This window comes from Camelus bactrianus, chromosome 30 (assembly GCF_048773025.1).
Source record: "Camelus bactrianus isolate YW-2024 breed Bactrian camel chromosome 30, ASM4877302v1, whole genome shotgun sequence".
Classification (NCBI taxonomy): Eukaryota; Metazoa; Chordata; class Mammalia; order Artiodactyla; family Camelidae; genus Camelus; species Camelus bactrianus.
The window spans coordinates 30,012,627-30,035,502 of NC_133568.1; the positions used below are offsets into that span (position 1 = coordinate 30,012,627).

The 22,876-nt window shown below is 50.4% G+C and overlaps 1 protein-coding gene and 1 long non-coding RNA gene across 8 annotated transcripts in view; both read right to left on the reverse strand.

The window, feature by feature from the left end:
* Positions 1 to 22,876, reverse strand: part of SLC66A2 (solute carrier family 66 member 2) — a 42,061-nt gene that overhangs the window by 3,933 nt on the left and 15,252 nt on the right. For 3 of the 7 annotated variants that reach the window (XM_074355466.1, XM_074355464.1, XM_074355463.1), the window contains 3 exons: positions 16,714 to 16,759; positions 16,270 to 16,364; positions 10,974 to 11,190 (listed from right to left, as the gene is read on the reverse strand). In XM_074355466.1, the coding sequence (XP_074211567.1) occupies positions 10,974 to 11,190; positions 16,270 to 16,364; positions 16,714 to 16,759 (358 nt within the window). The other 4 variants (XM_074355465.1, XM_074355467.1, XM_074355468.1 and 1 more) reach the window with 3 other exon arrangements.
* LOC141575671 (uncharacterized) lies at positions 232 to 10,967 on the reverse strand. The gene is made up of 2 exons (XR_012503371.1): positions 8,606 to 10,967; positions 232 to 1,423 (listed from the first exon to the last, which is right to left on the reverse strand). It is a non-coding gene; the product is annotated as an uncharacterized LOC141575671 (long non-coding RNA).

Consider the following 22,876-nt stretch of genomic DNA (forward strand, 5'->3'; position numbering starts at 1 on the left):
CCAAGTCATCCTAGTCAGCCCTTTCTCTCTGGCTGCTTTCAACATTTGACTTCGGTTTCTGGCAGCTTGATTGCGATGTGATGCATGTGTGGGACTCACTGAGCTTCTTAAATCTGTGTGTTTATCTTGCCTCAGATGCTGGAAGTTTTCAGCCATTATTTCTTTAGCTACGTTTCCTGCACCACATCCTGCCTGTGGCCTCAGATGAGGCGACGCTAGACCTCCTGGTGCTGTCTGAGTCTATTCCTTTTTTTTTTTTTCCAGATTTTTTCCTATTGTTCAAAGTGGATGATTTTTATCCATCTGTCTTCAAGTTCACTGACTCTTCCTCTGTCGTCTCCACTCCACTCCTGAACTCACGAAATGTGTTTTTTATTTAGCTATTATATTTTTCAATTTAAAATTTTCTTGTTGATTTCTCTTGCAGCTTCTGTTCCTTTGCTGAGTTTCGCATCGGTTTCAAGAGCGTCTGCTCTTCCTCCTCAGAGCAGTTACAACGGTGACTTTACAGTCTGGTAATTCCAGTGCGCGTGTCACCTTGGCTGGTTGTCTTCGTTGTCTTCGTTGTCCACTGGTTGTCTTTTCTTTTGAGAGTTGTTGAGATTTTCCTAACTGTTCATGTTGAATAATTTTGCTTTGTATCCTGGACACTTTTAACCTTATGTAAGGAGATCCGTCTTGCTTCAGCTCTATGGAGAACGTCGTTTGTGTGTTCTCGCCGGGAACTGACATGGTTAAGTTCCAGCTGCAGGTTCTGGCTGGCTTTCAGTGGACATGGTTCAGTTCAGCTCATTTTGGACCTGCATGCATGGGCAGTGTTGGGTGGCTGGCCCGGGACTGGGTGGTGGTCTACCCCACAGCACCCCTCTCCAAGCCTCTGGGATGCAGTCAGGGCCTCATGCATGCACACCGAGCTTGGGGGTGAGCCCAGCACTTCATACACAACTTAGAGGCCGCTTTCTCCACACATGCCCTCTCTTCAGTCCCCTGAAACTCTGTGCTCTCAGGGACCTGCCCACTTCTCCCTTGTCCTCTGGCTGGAAAGCCAAGGCTTCAGTGTCCGTGCTGTGCATGTGGCTGGATCTGCCTACACGGCCAAATGGAGGGAGGATGGAGGGGAAAAGCACCGGGGTCCCCACCCCTTCGGGTTCATCCTTCCGCTGGTGAGAGAGGAGGACACACCCCTCAGAGCCAGGGGCCTGCCCGGCCGCCCTGCTGCTGCCGCCAGCAGCGAAGACTAGAGCTGGCACGGGGGCTCGCCTGGGGGCTCCGACGGGTGAGCAAGGCCAGAGCATCGACGACAGATGTGAGGCGTTTCGTCACACCCCCTTCCCTCTCCCCAGACCAGCAAGAGGGGCTTCTGTTGGAGCTTTCTGCCCGGCGCACCGTCTGGACTTCAGGCTGCGTTCGAGTCCAGGCTGGCCTTTGTGGAAAAGCAAAACAGGTCACGTCATTCATCCTTCAGCTCTGGCCTCCTCCCTGCCCTCTGCCTGCTCCAGTGCCCAGGAGGCTGCCGCGCCCAGAAGACCAGAGCCCGATCCCCCATTGGAGCTGCAGAGGCGCTGGCGCGCCAGAGCGAGGCTGCTCACCACCTCCCTCAGCTCAGGTCACTTCCATCTCAAAGGAAAGCCCACACGCACAGAGCAGGCATCTCAAGCAGCTCCCACAAGCAATTACGATTTCAGGAAAAGGCGTGGAGACAGGAAGGAAACCAAGGTGTCACAAATGAGTCAAGTTACATCTCACAGAATTAGGAGCTAAGGCATGGCCCCGCAGAGACACCGAATTCAACAGGAGACTCAGGACCCTCCCTCCAAAAACAAAGAGCCCCTAAGGAGCCCAGGGAGCCGGGTCAGGGGGCAGCCCAGAACCCCTCCCAAGTTGGACTCCATGCCTAGGCCAGGCCACAGAGCATGTGGAGACACCACGGAGCCGTCCTACACAACTGTCACCTCCCACTGTGTCCCCAACCTCCCCACTGCCACCTCCCACTGTGTCCCCAATCTCCCCGTAGCTACTTCTCACAGTGTCCCCAACCCCCAAAATCACCACCCTGTGTCCCCAACCTCCCCACTGCCACCTGCCGGTGTCCCATCTTGGCTCCTGTCCCAGGCCCTTTGTCACCTCCTTTCTTCACAAACATGGGCACAAAAGGCCAGGCACAAAAGCAGGAAATGGTCACGTGTGACTGGGCCCACGTCACAGCATCAGACGCTCCAGGAGGAGCCGGGACAGCACCTGCAGCCTCTTCGTGTCTCTGCTGGAATCAGAGTGAAGGTGAGGACACGAAGCCCAGTCCCCAGCAGGAAAGTCAGGATAAAAGCTTCCTCTGCGGAGTGCACTCCCTTCCCCCGTCTGCAACTGGGCCAGCCTGCACACTTACAGGTGACAGCTGGGATTGCTTGATTCAGGGGAGGTTCCATGCAGCCATGGGTCAGGCTGGTGCTCCAGAGACTGAGAACCCCAAGATGCACCTGGCACCTCCCCCTCTGGGGCCCCCAGGGTGCCCGCTCACAATTCCTCACAGGCTGGATCCACACATCAGGTCCATGTGTGGACACAAGGAGAGCAGCTTCACCTCTGCCCGGGAAAGGGTGGGGGCCCCCCCAGAGGCTGGAGCCACACAGAGGCTGGAGCCACAGGGGAGACCCAGCCCCAGGAGGCCGTGTTGGGGGTGGCTGATGCCCCTCCATCCAGTGGGTGGGCCCAGAGCACGTGAGACAGTCACCCCAACAGGAATTCCACAGCCGCTGAGCTCACGCCTGTGCCCACCAACAAAAATAGAAACAGGCACTGGGCTCTCAAGTCCCAGCTCCCCTGAGAGCCGGCCGGATGCAGCCCTGGTTGGACAGGCGCCGGTGGCCACAGTGAGGACAGCACATGCTATGTGACCTGAACCAGACCTGAACAGGAGCAGCTCTGGGCCTGGTTTGCTGAGCACTGCCCAACCAGGCCCCATGCCGAAACAACACGTGGTGGCCTGCATGGAGCCCCTTTGGTGGAGGAGAAGCTGAGGCACAGAGAGGTTAGGTGATTCACCCAAGGGCACACAGCAACTCCCTTGCACGGCAGGAAGGGCTGGGGTACGGAAGGGGGAAGTAGGAGGTTCAGCGGGAGCCTGTCCTGAGTCAGTGCCCCTCTGGGCCCTGAACGCACAGGTGCACCTTGACCCTGGCAAGTGGAGACGTGAGGTCACCTCTGAGAGCTGGGCTCTGCCTGACGCACAGGAACATTTTTAGCTGCCCAGATGCCTCACCTGGCATTGGCCCTCAGTCAGCTTTTGCATGGGGACAGGAATCTGACAGCCTTAGGGGCCCCACAACCAGCCCCACATGTTGAGGGCTCCAGGCGGGTTTGGGGAGCCCTGCAGTCAGGTCAAGTATCAATCAAGTTGTTTCCGCCCTGTCTGTGCAGGAGACAGAAACCACCCTGAGTGCCGGGAGCCCTCGTGCAGCAAGTGGCTGCTCTGAACAAGCCAGGTCGAGCCTCACACCCTCTGGTTACCCCAAGACCCTGCGGTGCCCTGCGGACGTCTGCCCCAGCCCAGGCCCACCCTACCCCCAACATGTGTCAGGTCACCTGCACCTTCAACAACTGTGGGGGGGCAGAGCCCTGAGGCCCAGCTACCACCGCTCAATAGCGGAACACGGCGGGCAGGTGCCCGGGAGCTGGGCTGGGAGAAGCGGGTGCCGTCCCCGCTGTCCCTGCCAGGAGGAGGGAGGGGGTCGCGTGGTTCACGCATGTGCTTCGTATTAATCCATCTCCACAGGAAAACTCCTTCACTCTGGAGTTTCCCTTACACAGACCTCTTTGAAGATGAATAAAGTTTTATAGGCAACAAAACCATAATCAGGCTCCCCTCCTGCACTACAGTCCCTCTGAGTTCTCAGTCTGTGCTCACAACACAGTACGAGTGTTGATCCTTTACACAGAGTGAGGTCACCTCCTGCATTAACTCCAGCTCAATTCCCAGGAGCAGGTGCTGCAACGCCCACCTGAGGGGGGAACCTGTGACCCTCCTGCCACCTCCCTTCACCTGCAGGGCCCGGACGTCCCCTCCCTTCGTCAGGTGGAGTGCAGGCAGCTGCAGAGCCGGATGGCACCTCTGGGTCCCCCACATGCAGAGGGCAGGACCTCAGGCCATGGGCTCAGCCATCCCCGCAAGCCTGCCTGGCTGTCCTGCAGCTCATCTGACAGGACAGCAACGTTGAACAGGCACCTAACCTAATTATGTCTCCCCATAGCCGGTTCTCTGGGATGCCAGTGGCCTGTTATTAGGTTAGCCTTCTTAAGGAGGAAGAACACAGTCTTAACCTGGCCTGTGCTCAAAGCTGATTGAATTAGCGACCCACATCTGTGACAGAGACTGGCCTTCCCTCCGCTGGCTCAAGGCCCATCTCGCAATCTGACAGCTCATGTGGTGCAGGTCTCGTCCCTGCCCAGCTGGGCCCCCCAACACCTGCTGGGCCTTCCAGCCGAAACTCCTCGCAGCACCAACTGCAAACTCCTTCTCTACCTGACTTCCCTGGGGAGGGGGGGCTCCTCCTTCTGCTTCAGCCTCCTTGCACCCAGTACACATTGAGCAGGCAGGTGGATGGTGTCAGGGGAAGGGGCGTGGGAGGAGAAGGACCTCTGGTCACTGAGGGTGACGACCACAAGCATCCTTTATGCCCTGAAGTCAAGATTCAGTTGCTGTGTGTGGCCCCCAAACCCTTTTCAAGTCAAACACTCTGAGAGCCAGGCCTCCTGCATTTTGTGTCATCAGGCGACAATCTTCTGGGTCAGGAAGTGGAGCAGAGGGACTGGCCGCACACCGTGGCCCTTGTGCAGAGCACATTGACCTTCCCGACACCACCTCTGCTGGATGAGTCCCTGCAGCCCCGAGGGGCCTTCTGCCACTTCTGCTTTGTGCACAAATTCTCCAGGAATCAGCACCGTCAGCCCGGTGCCCATGCCGGTAACTTCCTACAGTCATGAACCCTGCCTCACGTGTTCTCCTATTTTCCAAAAGTGATTTAGAGAATCAACTATTTCATTCCTTCACTAGCTCATTCAATAAATATTTACTAAACTGCTGTAATTTTCTGAACACTCCATTAGATGTTAGTGAGAGAAACAAATGGGACACAGTTCTTGCCTTCAAGGCCTGCATCAAGTAGACAAGACAGACAAATGAAAATACCAGTATGTATTGCTGTCAGATGGCAAGGATGTTTCTGGAGGTACATGGGGACAGCGGTCAAATAAAAGAAGGATCAGAAGGTCAGTCTAAGACAGCTGCAGTCAGAGTCTCATTCACAGAGACAAAGGGTCAGTTAGAACAAGGTGAGACACAAACTTCAACATCTCGGAATGGCAGAACTCTTCCCACCCCTCCCACAAAGTACAACGAACAGCCCTAGATGTTACAAATAAACACATGAAGACTCTCAAAGGTGGACAGGAGGCCACATGAGTCACAGACTTGGAGCTGAAGGAGCAGGAAATGCCAACAGGCAGGACCAAAGGCCCCAAGAACGGCTGCTCTCTCTCTGCGAAAGACCAGGACAGGGCAGCTTGGGAAAACAGGCAACTTTGAGACAATAATTGCTCTACTGCAGACAAACAAAACAGAAGAAACGACAGCCCTGCCACCATTGGTGACAGCAAAGGAGAGGGGGACCCTAGACTCTTACCCCTGCCAGGCACCCCAATCCCTCTACCAGAGTAGGGTCAGGAAAATCAGCTAAATCCAAAGGTTTAAATAAGATCCAGGGTCTCGTAACACGGAAATGTCTAGGTTTCAGCTGAAAATCACTTGTACCAAGAACCAGGAAGATCTCAAATGGAATGAAAAAAAGACAATGTTTAGATGCCAAAACTGAGATGACAGTGATGTGCGAAAAACCAAAGATTAAGAATAGCCACTTTAAACGAGCTTCAGTGAGCAATTATGAACATATCTGAAACAAATGAAAAAATAGACAGCCTCAGCAAAGAAACAGAAAGCTTCACAAAAGAAGCAAAACATATAAAGAACCAAATGTAAATTTTATTATATTGAAAAATACAAACATCAAATTCATTAACCAAGTTAATGAATTGGCTAAGAAATGCTCATAAGAAAACATAACAAAACAAAAAATAAGAAATGATCACAACAAAAGAACCACAGCAAACAATCTCACATTCATATCATCAAAGACCTAGAAGAGGGGAGAGGGCAGGACTGGGAAAGTAGTCAAAGAAACTTGGGCTGAAAACGCCCCCACATTAGCAAGAAGTGTAACCCTAGAGATTCAGGAAGCTGAGTGAATCCCAAATAGGATAAATCCATATGAAGACACACACCACAGTGAAACTCCTAAAAACTAAACACAAAAAAAATCTCAAAAGCAGGTAGAGCGGAATGAATCTTATTTATCAGGAAAGACAATTAGAAGGACAGTGGGTGTCTCAGGAACCACGGAGGCTGGAAGGAAGTGGCACAGGATTCTCCAAGCACTAAAAGAAGAGCAGTCAGCCCAGGATCCCACACCAGCAAAAACACGCCTCAGGTGAAAGGGCTGCCAAGACGCTCTCAGGTGGAGCACAGGAGCAGCGCCTGCCGCCACCTGACACACTCCTCAAGGCTGCTTAAAGGAGTTTCTCAAAACAGGGATAAACAGATAAACGAAAGGAGTCCTGGAATAGTGGGAGGGAAGAAGGATCATCATAAGCAAAAATAAATACAACGGACTTTCCATTTCCTCTTCAGTTTTGTGCGTTATGTTGATTGAAGCAAAATTATAACTAAGTGTTTACATTCCAAGAAAGAAAAAGTTTTACATCAATAATCTAAATAAAGATAGGACCAAATACCAATGAAATTTAAACAGAAAAGTCAACAAAACAAAGAGCTGATTCTTCAAAAAGATCAGTAAAACTGACAAACTTCTAGGAAGAGAAAATATACAAGTCATCAATAAAGCAACAGAGGAAGTGGCTGCAGCCCCTGCAGCCCCTGCAGACATTGGAAAGACACGAGCGAGCACCGGAGCACCACGGACACCGCCACACACTGGAATCCGGCAGCCTGCTAACCCTGCCGGCTCTTCAAAGACCTAAGCTATCACAGCTCACCCAGCAGGAATCCGAAAATGTGAAGAATCCTGAAACCATTAAGGAAATTGAATCCATAATTTAAAACCTCCCCCCAAAAAAGAAATGTTCAGGCCTAGATGGTTTCATTAGAGATTCCAGTAATGCTTTAAAAAGAGTCAATACAAATTCTGTCCTATCTCTTCCAGAAAATAGGAAGACTTGACAATTCACTTCATGAAGCTAGTCATTTCCTTAAAACCAAAACCAAAGTAGTACAAAAAGAAAAAGAAAAAAGAAAGAAAGGAAACTACAGACCAATGCCCTCATGAATACAGGCACAAAAATCCTCAAAATATTAGCAAGCAGATTCAGAAATACATACAAATAAATTTAAACACCACGACAAAGTGTGGTTTATTTCAATAATGCAAGACTGGTACAATACTTGAAAATCATCAATGGAATCACCAGTGGCTTAAAAAAAAATCACACAGTCATGTCAATCAGTGCAGATAAAGCATTTGACAATATTCAAAACTCATTCACTGTGAAAACTTCCAGTAAAACAGGAATAGAGAACTTTCTACACCTAACGTTACACCTAGTGGTGAAGCCTTCAGTGCCCTCACCGGTCAGGAACAAGCAGCGATCCACTGTCACTACAATTATTCAGTGCAGTGCTGGAGGTTCTAGTTAGTGCAACAAGACAAGAGAAGCAAATAAAGGACAGGCAGATCAGAAAGGAAGAATTAAGACCATCCCTATTCTTACATGACTGTTCACGTAGAAAATTCAGAGGATCTATAAGAAAATTCCTGGAACTAATGAGTTGAACAAGGTTGTTGGATACAAGATAAACATATGAAATTAATCCAGTGGAATCTAAAAGCTAATACAAATGAATCCATATGCAAGACAGAAACAGACTCACAGTCATAAGAAAACAAACTTAGGGGAAAGGGAAAAAGGAAGGGATAAATTGGGAGCATGGGATTAACAGATATAAGCTACTATACATAAAATAAGCAATGAGGGGTTACTGTACAGCACAGGGAACTATATTTAATATCTTGTAATAACACATAGTGGAAAATAATCCGAAAATATATATATATATACAAGTGAATCACTTTGCTGTACACCTGGATCTAACACAGTGTTGTAAATTAACTATATTTCAATTTAAAAATTAAAAAATAAAAGAAGTAAATGAAATACTTTGGTGTAAATTTAATAAAACATGTACTAGACTTGTATCCTGAAAATTGCAAAAGGTTGATGACAGAAATCAAGGAAGATCTAAGTAAATGGAGAGATGTACCACACTGATGGATTAAAACACACAACAGAGTAAAGATGTCACTTCTTAAATTGATATACATGTTTAATAAAATTTCAACCAAAATCTCAGCAAGATTTTTGGTGGTATAGACAAGATTATTCTAAAATGTATATGGAAAAGAAAAAGAATTAGAATAGCAAAAATGGTTTCAAAAAAAGACAGTGGGAGGAATCAGCTCACCCAGTACCGAGACTCGTGTACCTGCAGTACTAGACGCGTCAGCGGCGGGGCAGACACGTCAGTCAGTGGGCAGAAGAGAACCCAGAAGCAGATCCACACGGATGTGCCCAACTGACTGTTGACAAAGGTGAAAAAACTTTCAACCCAAGTCTCATGTCTTAGAAGATAATTAACTCAAATGGATCACGGTTTAAATGTAAAATGCAGAACAATGAAACATTCAGAAGACAGAGGACAAAGTCTTCAGGGTCTAGGGTTAGGCCACAGGTACTTAGGCGTGACACCAAAATCCTGATACATAAAAGGTAAAGCTGGTAAACTGGACTTCATCAACATTTTTAAAATTTGCTCTATCAAAGATCCTGTTAAGAGTATGAAAAGACGATACACATACTAGGACAAAGTACCCGCAAACCACATGTACAACAAAACACCAGTATCTAGAATATACTTTTTAAAACAAAAACTATAAAAAGTTAACAGTTTAAAAAAATCCAATTAGAAAAATGGGCAGAAGACGTGAAGAGACGTTTACCAATACAGACATACAGACAGCAAATATGCAAATGAAAAACGCTCAGCATCATTAGCCATCAGGGAAATACCAGTTACAATCACAACGTGATATCATGACAACCTGTCTACATGAAAAACAGTACATCAAGTGCCAGCCAGAAAGTGCAGAGACTGCTAGTGGGAAGGTAACATGGTTCAGCCACCCTGGAAATAGTCTGGCAATTTCTCTGAAGACTGAATGCGAAACTACCACACAATCCAACAATTGCATTCTGGGCATTTATCCAAGAGAAAGAAAATTTATGTTAACACAGATACCTGGGCATGAATGTTTACAGAAGCATTTTTGTAATAGCAGGAACCTGGAAATAACCCAGATGTCCTCCAACAGGTGAGAGGCTGACAGATCATGCACACCCCCACATGAAGGACCGCGGACGGCCCTGGGTACAGCAGCAACCCTGAGTCTCCGGAGAGGTATGCTGAGTGAAGACAGGCAATACACACTGTGCGACCCCATTCAGACGCTACTCCTCACAGGGCCCGAGCACGGAGGTGGATTGCCCAGTCAGCTCTGGGGCGCCTGGGAGGGATGCAGAGGGGGTGCTGCTGGGACGATGCTCTCTGTGTCTGCACAAGCTCAGTGTCGGCCCCCTGGCCGTGAGGCTGTGCTGTGGCTCTGCCGAGCGTTACCACTGTGCGAACAGGGTAGCGGTCCATGGGCTCTCCCTGTATTATGCCTTTTTCCAGGAAGTTCTAATCTTTTCATTGTGGCAAAATATGCAACAGAAAATTTACCATCGTAACCATTTTCGGTGGCATTAAACACATTCACACTGTTGTGCAGCAGTCACCACCATCCACCCCCAGAACCCCTTCACCTTGTGAAACTGGATCACTCTGCACCCGTCAGACAATAACTCCCCACCCTCCTGTCCCCCTACCCCGGCATCACCGTTCTACTCCTGTCTCTGTGATCTGATGACTCTCAGCACCTCATGTGAGTGGAATCGCACAGTGCTTGTCCTTTCTGTGACGGGCTTACTTCGCTGAGCACAGTGTCCTCCAGGCTCACCGGTGCTGTAGCGGGGGTCAGAACTTCCTTCCTCGTTAACGCTGAAGCACTTGCCGCTGTATGTACAGACTACGCTTTGCTTATCTCACCCGTTGAAGGACCCTTGGGCCACTTCCACATTTCATCTACTGCCAGCACGCCGCCATGAACACAGAGGCACAAAGTCTGTTCAAGACCCCGCTTCCGGTTCCGTGCGGTGCGAGCCCAGAAGTAGACTTGCTGGGTCACACTGTGATCCCATCGCTGGTACTTTGTGAGGAAACGCCATACTGTTTTCCACAGCAGCTGTACCGTTTTGCATTCCCACCGATGGAATAAGAACGTTCCACTTTTCCCACATCCGCACCAACACTTGCTGGTTTCTTTTTCCTGATAGTCGCCATCCAGGTGGGTGTGAGGTGGCCGCTCATGCAGTTTTCATTGTACAGGCCTTTCACCAACTTGGTTCAGTTAATTCCTAAGCATTTTCTACAGTTTGATGAGACTGTAAATGAAGCTGTTTCGCTTCAGCAGGGAGTGCCTGAGACCTGCGCTGAGGGGAGGAAGCTGTTGTGCCATTTCCTGCATCAAGGGCTCGAACCTCCTGCCTTCGGAGACGCCCGTGGACCTGGCCTCCCGCCGTGGGAGCTTCACGAGGGTCTCAGCTGCCCCACCTTCAGCCACAAACAGGTCTGCTCGCGCAACAGGAGGCCAAAGACCAGTGTGTTTAACCCTAAACTGCTCTTTAACTGGCAGTTTTCCAAACACGACTGAGAGTGAGCAGCAGATGCTGCAGGCCCGGGGAAAGCGGCCGCCTACCTCATGCCTTCGGTGGAGCGGAGGCGCTGGTTGCGGTAGAGCTGCGGCAGGCCCAGCATGGCCTCGGTCAGCACGGCCAGGAAGCCCAGGGTCTCCACAAACAGGGCCGAGTCGATGGACAGGTACGTGACGTAGCCTGCCACCCCAGTGAAGGCCAGGACGCACTGCACGTAGTCCCCGAAGCTGCTCCAGTGCCAGAAGTGGTGCGGGTCGAAGTCTAGGGCAAGAGGGAGAGAGACGTGACTGGGGTGCAGGCCAAGGATGGTGTGGGGAGCAGGACGTGAACCGTGGGCTCCATCTGCCTCCGTCAAGGCATTTCTAAGGGAGCCTTGACACGGATATTACCCACACAAAAATGCTAACATTCTTCAATTCCACCTCAAGTAGTATGGACAGTTAGGGCGGTGCCGGACTGTTCCAGAGCCTCCGGGACCTCTCTCCTGGGCTAGAACCCCACTCCTTCCCTCCGCAACTGTGGGTGGCTTAACCTCATGCCTGCATCTCTTCAGGCCTAACAGAGGAATCACAGTACTTGTCTTGTAAGGTGGTTCTTGTGGTTACGTGAGTTTATCTCAGAAACCCCCTCAAGGACTCAGCCTGGAGCAACAGCCGGTGAAGTGCACAGGATCACCCACGCCCAGCGACCTGACCTTGCCACTTGCTGGGCAGACGCGTCCTGCAGAAATCGAATTCACGCACTCACGCAAATTAGCAAACCACAGAGCCTCGTGGGCTCCGGCCGAGGAACCCGGGGGTCCTGGCACAGCGGTGGCTGCAGGGAATGTCAGGGAACAGGGATAAATCCAGGGGAGCATGGAAAGGGTGTGATGTGCCCAGCCTGACCCGGCCCGCAGGCGGCAGGGTCCAGAGCCAGGGCACCCCGTCAGGAAAAGACTAGCAAGTCCTGGGAACCTCGTGTACAGCATGGTGACCACAGTTAATAACACTGTATTATGTACTTAAAAGTTGTTAAGAGGAGATTTCAAATGTTATCACCACAATTTTTAAAAAGGTAATTATTTGAGGAGATGCAGGTATTAACTAATTTTATCGTGGTCATCATTTTGCAATATATATGTGTATTAAATCATAACATTATATATTGTAAATATGTTGTATGTACATCTTAGGCCGTGTCTGCTGGTCACACCTCGATGTGTCACAGGCAGGTTCTGCGGAGTCATCATAGCCAAGCAAATCGCCCACACAAACTGCCAGGCACGGTGGGTGCTGAGGGTCAGGTCACCGGGAGAGCAGATGCCCCGTCAAGCCCCCCCCCCCGACCCCCGCGCTCCCAGCGCGGGCTCTCAGGAAGAACGAGAGAAACCAAAACGCGAGGCCAAATCGAGAGGAGGCCGGCCTCCTGGGAGCACGCTGGGCTGCAGTTCTGTGGTGGACATTTGCCCAAACACCCGATGGTACTAAGTCTGTAAAGGACCACCAGTGAGAAAGGGAAACCAAACTGACCTGTGTTCACACACAAAACCCACAAAACTGAATTTCATGTAGTTAAACTCGTTAGTGGCAGAAGTACAGCCTCACAGACACATCGGTAAAGGAGTCCTTCTCAAAGCAAGGACCTCACATTTCCCTGCCTCCAGCACTTCCACCCCTGGGACTGGCGTGGAGACCCCGCAGGCCAGCAGGCCCCACGTCACTGTTTGTGCCAGCTGAGAGGATCTGACACCCAGGAAACTGCCCCCTCGAAGGATGAGATGCAAGCAATTCATTTCAAGAACTGAGAGACACATATCTTTTTACCGTGACTCACTGTGATGACCTTCAGTAACGAGCAGACTCCCGAGTGTTCAGTCTATAAACTTCGACCATGTGAGTTGGAGTCCAGGTTCTGAACTGAGCTCAGGCACCACAGCTGTCAAGTCACCGCTTGACAGTCCAGCCACCTGAAGATCTGTTATTGTGGTGGCGGTGACAGTGGTGATTTGGGCCGCTCACCAGAGCCACAGCCACAGCCACAGTCACCACTGAGGACCAAGTGAAGGCGCTCAGGCACCTCAGGAAACCTCCTGAAAATGCTCTCGCCTGGGGTCTCATGGGAGCTCAGCCCCAACGTGAAACAATCACCGCCTCATGCAGCGGTGTTTCCACGGCGATGGTGTCCAGGGGATACCGGCTGTGAGCTTCCAGGAGCCTCCCCCGGGGGCTCCCTCGGGATGGCCTTGATTCCTCCAGCAACGGGCTGCGAACCAGAGGCTCACCAAGAACTCAGCACCCAGAGCCTTTACTGGAGGCTGGTCATGTTGACACCCCTGCCTGACACACACCAAAATTCCAGACTTCCAGAAGGAAAGCAGATATTCAGACGGCTGAGGCACAGAGTAACTGCCATCAGTTCTGGGAATGGTGGGAAGTGTCCCAAAAGCCAAGTTCCTAGACATCAGCCAGGGGCCAGCTTGGCAAGTGGGCCTTTCTAAGGACAGCAGTCCCAGGCTTGCCGTGTTAACACTTTCGACACAATCACAAAGACATCAATTCTTCCCAAATTAATCCACAGATTCACAATAATCCCAGTCAAAATCCTAGCATGCTTTTTGTAGAAACTGACAAAATTACCCTAAAATTCAGAAAGAAATGCAAAGGATGTAGACAAAGAACAAAGCTGGGGGACTAACGCTAACTACCTGATTCCAAGACTTACTACCAAGCTACAGTAATCAGGACAGTGTGCTATTGGCAGAGGAATAGAGCAATAAATCAATGTAACAGAATAGAGTCCAGAAACGGATCCCCCAAGCACAGACAGCTGATTTTCAACAAAGATGCAGAGGTGATTTAGTGGGAAAAAAGAAAGTCTTTGGACATCCATATGCAAAAACAATGAAGTTGGATCCATACCTCACACCATAAACAAAAACTAACCCAAAATGGACTCTCAGACCCACCTGATGTAAAGCCTATAACTACAAAACTACCAGGAAAAAAACCTTTGTGACCTTGGGTTAGACAAAGATGCCTTAGATATGACACCAAAAGCACAATCCATTAAAGAACAAACTGATACATTGGACTTCATAAAAATGTGGAACTTCTGCTTGTCAGAAGGTACCATCAAAAGAACAAAAAGACAAACCACAGACTGGGAGAAAACCGTGCAAGCTCTGTGTCTGAGGAAAGACCCTGCATCCAAAAGAAAAACTCAAAAACTCAATACAAACAATTCTTAAATGGACAGAAGATTGGACACTTCAGCAGTGAAGATGTACGAATGGCAAACGAGTGCATGAAAAGGGGCATCGTCAGTGAAACGCAAATGAAAACTGCAGTGAGATGCCGCCACAAACCTACTCCAAGGGCTAAAAATTAAAAAAAAAAAAAAGGTCCATACAAAGTACTGATGAGGATGCAAAGCAACTGGAAGTCACACGCGGCTGGTGGGTTGCAGGATGGCAGGGCACTTTGGGAGACAGGGCGACAGTTTCTTAAACAGTTAAACACACACTTACCATGCGGTCCAGCCAGTCCACTCCTAGGTATATACCCAAGAGAAAAGAAAGTACATGTTCATATAAAGACCGGCACCCAGGGTTCATTCACAGCAGTTTTACCTGTAACAGCCCAAAGCTGGAAATGACCCAAATCTATCAACCAGTGAATAAACAGAAAAATCGCAGTACAATCATGTAACTCAACAATAAGAAGGAATGAACGCTCTACAGCCTGGAAAACTCAAAGTAACTATGCCGAGCGAAAGAAACCAGACAAAACAGGGTACACACTGTATGATTCCACTCACATCAAGTTCTAGAAAATGCAAATGAATGTGCAGAACGCAGATTAGTGGTTGGGGTGGGGGAGGGGTTACAAAGAGGAAACTTGGGGCTGATGGGCATGTTTACTGTCTTAATTTGGGTGAAGGCTCCATGGTTGTATACATGTCACAGCCTACCAAGATCGCACCCTTAAGCATGCTCCCCGTGTGCTGGCCACGCCTCAGTAAAGCTGCTGACGTTACATGGAGCTGCCTGCAGCAGGGGGGTTCAGAGGGGCCCGAGGAGTGAGCACGCAGCGGGGGGACAGGCCCTCCGTCCACCCTCCTGGCGCATGTCCCACTCTTTGACCCAGTTCCCAGATCTGCATGTGGGGTCAGCAAGCAGCAGCCAAGCCCGGGGATCCATGAGGGCCCTGGATACACAGGCTATGGAGAGGGCGCATAGGTGTGGGCAGGAGAGGACAGAGTGGCCCCCCTCAGGCCTCAGGGGGCTTCAAAGTCATGACAGAAGTGAGGGGTGGGGGGAGGCCGGGTGGAGGCCCAGCTCAGGAAGGGCAAACTATGAATGCAGTTCCATTTCTGCCCATGAGACCCTCACCCTGGGCTGAGGTCTCTTGGCCCCTTCTTGCTGATGGTAGGGCCTGAACAGCCTCTGTACCCTGACCGGGCCACCTCGGGCTCCACGTCTGAGGCAGGAGACTGTGGGACAGATGCAGCAGCACCCAGTGCATGCCCTCAGCATCTGGCCCTCTGACCCAAGATCAGCCCCCAGCCTCAGAGCACGAGCTCCCCAAGACCCCCAGAACCTCGGATCCCAGTCCTTCATCTGCAGACGAGTCAGAGGAACAGCCCTGACGCTCTTAGAGAAAACCAATAACAGCAGATGGGTGCCCCAGGTACAGCCACAGGTATCCTCCAGCCATGTCCTGGGCTGGGCCCTGCCAGGGTCTCCACTCTGGCCTGCACTGGGGCCCTGCCCAGGCGGGAATGGAGGCCCCATGGAGTACCCTCCTGGGACTGGTGGGCACGGGGACCCCCCCCACCAGCGCCCCTAGGGACCGTCCTAGAATGCATTCCCACTGCGGGGGTGGGGGGCGGCACTTTGTTGTATGTAAGTCATACCTCCTGCAGTTGGTCTTTTAAAATGTACAAACCCCTCACCAATCTCTGTATAATAGCTTCTTCGTTGTCTGAAATGGCGAGGTCCTGTTTCAAAGAGAAGGGAGGCTTTCTGCGAGTGTGAGTGCGCCCCCACCCCGGAAGCCGCGGGGCCCTCTGGGTGCCTGCGCCTGGCGCAGAGCAGGGCCAGAGCTGAGGCTGCAGACCCAGGAGGCCTGCGGAACACCAGCCCCACAGCCTCCTGCGGAGGATGCGAGGCCTTGTGGGCCGCCGGGACAAGGCCACTCCGTCAGGATGTCAGGGCCAGCACCAGACCCGCCCCGCGGCCGGAGACGGAGAAAACCCAGTCCGGCAGGGGGTGGCGGCCGGCTCCCCCATTAAGGCCGAGACCCCGTTACACGCAGGTGGGTCCGCGCCTCGGTTCCCGCGCCTGCAATTTACACTCACCCAGGACCTGGTGGCCCACGCACGCCCCCGTGTGGCCGGCCCGCCGGCTCCGCTCCCGGGGACAAGCGATTGAGGACTGCAAGGCCCTAGCGGTCCTGCCCGGGGAGAAGAGCGGCGTGAGCCCCACGGCGAGAACACGAACAGCCACAGGCACCCTGCATGCACCCACCTCCAGGGGCGAGACCACCCTCCGGATGGCCCCTGTTCTCACAAGACCCCACGAGCCACGGTACCATCCTCATCTGTAAAATAGGGAACTCCCGATGGTGAGCCCCGCGGCAGGAAGTAATTCAAGCTCACTTCTCGGAGATACAAGTTCAAGTGCAAGGGAGGGAAGAGGGAACCCGGAAAGGCCAGAGTGATGGGCCGGGAGGACCGTCCGCAGTGATCTGGGGAGATGTCACATCAGACCCTCCAGGGGGACAGGGCCACCAAATAACTCACCCCTTCCAGGGTGACAGCAAGAGCAAAGGACCTCCATTTTCTTCTCCTGTATTTTTAAACCAAGGGAGAGACAGGTGACTAAAAACTTGTAAACCTCCTGGTTGGGCAACTCAGCTACAGCAGCAAGAGAGCCCTGGAGGGTCTGTGCCGAGGGACGGCGGCAACATAAAGGGACCACACCCAGGCGGAGAGAGCACGAGACCACAGAAAAGGCCAGCAGACGCTCACCTGCGGCCGGAGCCTGCGAACAGAAACACCTCTTTCCAAAGCCACAGCCAGGGGAAGCTTCAGCCACTTGGAACTAGAGGAAAAACAGCGCTCCCAAACACCAGACCCCACTCTGACCATGCTGACAGCTGCTCTCCCGCGGGGGCGGCAGCTCCGCCTGGGCTGGTGCGGCCCTGAGCGAGGCTGGGGCACACTGTGCCCTGAGTGCAGAACACACACCTGATTCCAAAGCCTCGATGAGAAGAACAGAACAGAAAATATCCTATTAGTAGTTGATACAGTGTTACACGCTGAAGTGATAAAGTTTTAGTAAAAAGTGTATTGTTAACATTAATTTTGCCCATTTCTTTTTACCTTTCTAATGTGCTACTTAGGAAATTTAAAATTACCCACGAGGCTCAAATTCTGGCTGGCGCTCATTTCCTCGAGGCAGAGCTTTGATGTGGCCCAGGCCAAGGCCAGCCCAGTCCAGGCTTATCTGCCCCACCACACCGTGCCACCCTGACAGCCCTGGGCTGTATGTAGCTTCAGAGAAAAGTCAACCAACCCGCCCCATTGGAGGGTGCAGGGCTCCCTGAGGGTGGTGGGTAAAGCACAGCCTGCCACCTGCTGCTCTGTGGCCTCCTGCTTGTCTACCCAACCTCTCTGTGCCTCAGTTTCCTCATCTGTAAAACAGGGAAAAATCAGGGGACCCTCCGCAGAGCCCAATGTTGGAATTAAATGAGCAACTTCATATAAAAAACTGAAACCAGTGCCCAGCACACACTGCGCACCCACCCTCAGCTCTGTTTAAGAACACTGACCATGTGCTGGTGCCACGCCTGCCTCTCCCACCATGGCTGGGCTCTGCCGGCTGCAGCTAGGCCCCACTGTGATGAGAAGGTCCGCACTCCCTAGGTCCCACCGAGCCCTGCAGGGACCTGCATCACTACCAGTTTCTGGTAAACAAATCCAAGCCCAGTGAGGCCAGGCCTGGCCTGTCCCCCAACCCGGTCAGCCCGTCCTGTTCCACCCCAACTCACAATCACTCCCCTCCCCTCAGAGGGTCCAGACAGAGGCCACGCCAGATGCACTGGGTACATCCAGTGACAGAAAGTAAGGAGGCACCCCAGAAATGATGGCCAGCCCATCAGCAGGACACAGGGGCTGACCAGACACGAGTTTGTTCACTGAATGAAGTGGGGGGGGGGCCTTTCTGCAGTCCTTAAAGTCAGGAGAGTCCGAGGAGGAAGGGGATCTACGTGTCCTTTCCAAGTGCCGCCCCAGAAGCAGGTGTTAATCACAAGCGGGAAAGACCCTGCCAGGTACAGCCTGGAGGACCAGCCGCCCTGGGGAACCACCAGTCTGGACCCATACACAGGACCTGCTCCTGACTGGAGGGGCTTGAAGACACCCAAACATGAGGGTGATTCTGAGGGACCCTAACTACTGAGAAAACTGGTGGGACCACCAGCTAACCCACCAGGATGGTGGGGAAGCAGGGAGCATCCCAGTTGCTAGGAAACGGATATTGTCAGTTGTGAGTCAGACACATCCTCAATAGTTCAAAATGAACTGTGTTGTATGTCCCACCTTAACTCTGTTGTTGCCCCCCCCCCACAAATGCTTAAAAATCAACCCTCCATGAAAACAAAACTAACCTCATCACTTCAAAACCCTGGTTCCAACTGAAACCCAGCCCCCTCCCCTTTTTTTAAAATTACGTTTTTAATGAAGATACTGGGGATTGAACCCAGGACCTCAAGCATGCTAAGCTCACGTATCTCTGAGCTATACCCTCCCCCCCAAAACCCAGCTCTTAAACCCACTTCTGTCTCATTCACCTATTCATCTGATTCTGAAGTGCCTACTCAGTCCAGGGACACAGCCCTGACCTCCCACACCCACGTCCTGGGCTCAACCTCCAGAGGAGTGCAGGGCCATCTGAGAAAGCCCAGAGCAGGGCTTGACTGGTCTCCACATGGGGGCTGACCTGGAGGGAAGCCCCCAGGTTCAGGCCCTTCACAGCCCCAGCTTTACGTAATCCAAATGACCAGGGACAACACAGGACTCAGCAAGGATAGCCAGCAAGTGTAAGTGCCCTCCCGGTGTTCAGAGCCTGGTCCACATTACAGACCCACCTTTAATCCCTTGCACCCCCAGTACCACCCTCACCCAAAGCAGGCAGGCCACAGCACAAGAAGGTCCCACAACCAGAGACCTAGAGACGCAGCCAAATGCCCCACTGACCCCCTAGCTGGGCAAGACTGACCAGAGAGAGGGGACACGACCCCTCTTTGAAAAATGCTGCCAGGGAGGTGAGCTCCACCGCAGGCTCAGTGGTTGGCTGGCCTCTCTGACTCCTATCACACCTCCAGGCCCTCCCTCACTGCTAGTTTCCACTCAGTGGGGGCCCCCAAATGGACAATGAAAGGGGCCAGAAGCTGAGGCCCTGTGTTTCCTGTTCTGCTGTTCTGCCCAGCAAGCTGGGTCACTCGGGCTGACAGGACCAGCTTCTGCACTGAATCATGACACACCCGCATGGCTGGGCTCAGCAGAACGAGGACAGAAAGGCCCAGATGGACTGGATAGTTTTCCTACAATTAAAACAGTACCTTCACTTTAAAATTAAACTTTTAAGGCTACTTCTGAAGACTCATGGAGGACACAGCCTTCTGGTCAGGAGAACACCCTTCCTCATTACCTACTTGACACTAAACCCACAGGCAACGCCCAAGGCCCCTGAGTCCATCCATCAGTAAATAAAAACAAAAAAGCCAGCTGCTCTCCTGGCCTGAAACATCCTCTGTAATCCAGCCAGTGGGGTTTCAGTCAGGTTAAAAACAGCAGAGGGCCGGGCACTGCTGGGATGGCGATGTGAGGTTCTCTGCACGCTCTCTCCCCAGCAAAGCGAGCCTCACTGCTGTGCATTATAAAAAAATGACCATTTTAAAGTTTCTGGGACGTGTCCTAAGGGCATATAGCAATGAAGAAACATCTATTTAGGAAAAGAGCCTTGAGACCTGGCCTGATGCCTCCCCGAACCCCAGTGTGATGAAAGCACCCCTCCAAAGGGGGAGCCAAGAGGGACCCCTCGCCCCAGCTCCCAGTGCAGGGTGATGGCTTCTCCCCAGGACAAGCAGATAGAGAACACCATTCCTGCCTCAGCACATTCATGGGGTGGAGGCTCCACACCAGAAGGGAATGCACAGAAGGCCAGGGGCTACAATCCCCAGTGCCTGCACTTAAAGCAGTGGTGTTGTCCCAAGGAAGGCCACTGCTGCCCGGCCTCCAGCTCCAGGGCGCGAGTTCAAAGGCTCTACCCTGGCAGTGGGGACGTGCAAACAGAGAGCCCTCCAGCCCTCCCTAAAGAGGGTACCTTGCTTGGAACAGAGCATGGGCAGGTTCAAGCCTAAAGACACAGACAAAAAGTGGGTAACCTGGCAGTGGACGAACAGAGAGGAAGTTGGCAGCCCCACAATAACAACAGGGAACAGACCCAGAGCTTATCAGGGAGAGGCGGCTGGACGAGCCTGCTGCGACCAGCAGCTGTCAGGACCTGCCTCAGATTGCCCCGCCTGACTGTAAGGACCTTACCTCAGAGCTGGGCAGGCCTGGGCTGCTATCAAAACCAGTGGAGCAATCAGCTACTAATCGGTGGTGACAGGCCACCGGCAAGACAGCTCGTCCACAGACAGCCAGAGGGAGGAGTGGTCCCAGGAGGGCACCCATCTAGCCAAGTCACTAAATATACAAACAAGCAAACAGGCCCCACAACCATAGTCGGGGGGGGGGGGGGCAGTATCCAGAGTTCTTACAATATTTTACCTAAAATAGCCAGTTTTCAACAAAATATTTGGGGAGATGAAAGAAACAGGAAAGTGATCCACACACAGAAGAAAAAAAGGAAACAAACTGCTTTTGAAAAGGCACAGCCATTAACTTAGCAGAAAAGACTTCAAAGCAGCTATTATAAATATGTTCAAAGAACTAACAGAAACTGTACATAAAGAAGTAAAAGAATTTACTGACAATGTCTTATCAAATATAGAATATCAATAAAGAGATAGCAGTTATTAAAAAGAGCCAAATGAAAATTCTGTAATTGAAAAACCCAATAACTGAAATAAAAATGCACTTTAGGGGCTCAACAATAGGTTCAAACTGGCAGAAGAATCAGTAAACTTGAAGACAGATCAACAAAGATTATGTGGTCAGAAAGGCAGTAAGGAAGTACAGTTCAGAAAATCGAGCAGAGCCTCAGAGGAGCAAGGGACCAGCACGTGTGAGGGGCGTCCTGAAGGAGGGGAGAAGGGAGCAGGAGAGTTGTCAAAGCAATGGTGGCTGAAAGCTTCCCAGACTTGATGATCTGCACACCCAGGACGGTCAACCTCCTCCGAAAAGAATAAATACAAAGAGACCCACACCTTCCCTCACTTTAGTCCAAATGTCGAACGCCAAAAGAAAGACCAACTCTTAAAACGAGCAAGAGAAAATGACTCACGAATTCAAAACACTGAAAAGAAACTGCCAACCAAGATTCTTACATCCAGCAAAACTTTTTTAAAAATGAGGGCAAGATAAAGACATTCCCAGGTAAACAAGACTGGGAGAATTCCTTGTTAGCAGACCCAGCTTACAGGGAATACTAAAAATAACTTCCTCATGCTGAAAGCAAGGGACATCAGGCACTAATTCTAACTCACATGAGAAAACAAAGAGGTAACTATATAAGACAGTGTGAGTGCACATTTTCTCTTACCCTCTCTTAACTGATTAAGAACTTAAGTTTCTATAAATGTGAAGTAAGTTCTAATAAGATGCATACTGTAAGCCTTAGATAAATCACTAAGAGAATAATATAATTTAATGAGATATGATATAATATAATAGAATGTAATATAATATAATGATATATATATATTTAAAGTTCATTAAAGGAACTGAAATATTACACTAGAAAACATTCACTTAATACAGTAGAAACCAGTAAAGAAGGAAGAGTTGGGGGGAAAAAGACATGAGGATGCATAGAAAACAACAAGTGAAATGGCAGACATAATGGCAAACATAGTAACATTAAATGTGAATGAATTAAACAATCCAATCAAAGAGCAGAATTGCTAGAATGGATTTTTTTTTAAAGATCCACTCTGTGCTGTCTACAGGAGATGTATTTTAGATTCAAAGATACAAATAATTTAAAAGTAAAAGAGAAAAAGATGTATCATACGAACAGCGACCATAGGAGATCTGCAGTAGCTACACTACTATCAGAAAAAAAAAACTTTAAAACAACAACAAAAAATGACTAGACATGAAGAGAAACTTTATACTAAGAGGACCAATCTGCCTGTAAGCTAAAACTATAAACATATAAACACCTAACAACAGTGCCCCAAAATGCAGGAAGCAAAAACTGACAGGAGTGAAAAGAGAAACAAATAATCCAAAAACAGCTGCAGACTTCAGTGCACACTTCTAGTGATGCACATGGCAGCGAGACAGAGGACTGGGGAAAGGACGACTCGCACAGCTCTGCAAAATCAGACACATGGCCCTCCACCTGCAGCAGGCAGCAGCAGAACACACGTTCTCTCAAGTGCGCGTGGGACGTTCTCCAGGACAGCCCCTCCACCAGACCATCCAACAAGCCTTCATTCAAAATGGCTGGAATAATACAAAGTATGTTCTCCAACTACAGTGGAATTAAAGCAGAAATCAATTACAGAAGAACATCTGGGGAATTCATAAATGTGTGGAAATTAAACAAACACTCACAAACAGCAAATCAGTCAAAGAAGAAATTCTGAAGGAAATTTAAAAATATTTTAAGACCAATGAAAACAATATACAACATACCAAAATGTACAGGATGCAGCTAAAGCATTCCTTAGAAGGAAATTATGGCTGTAAATGCTGTATTAAAAAAGAAGAAAGAAAAAATAAATCAATA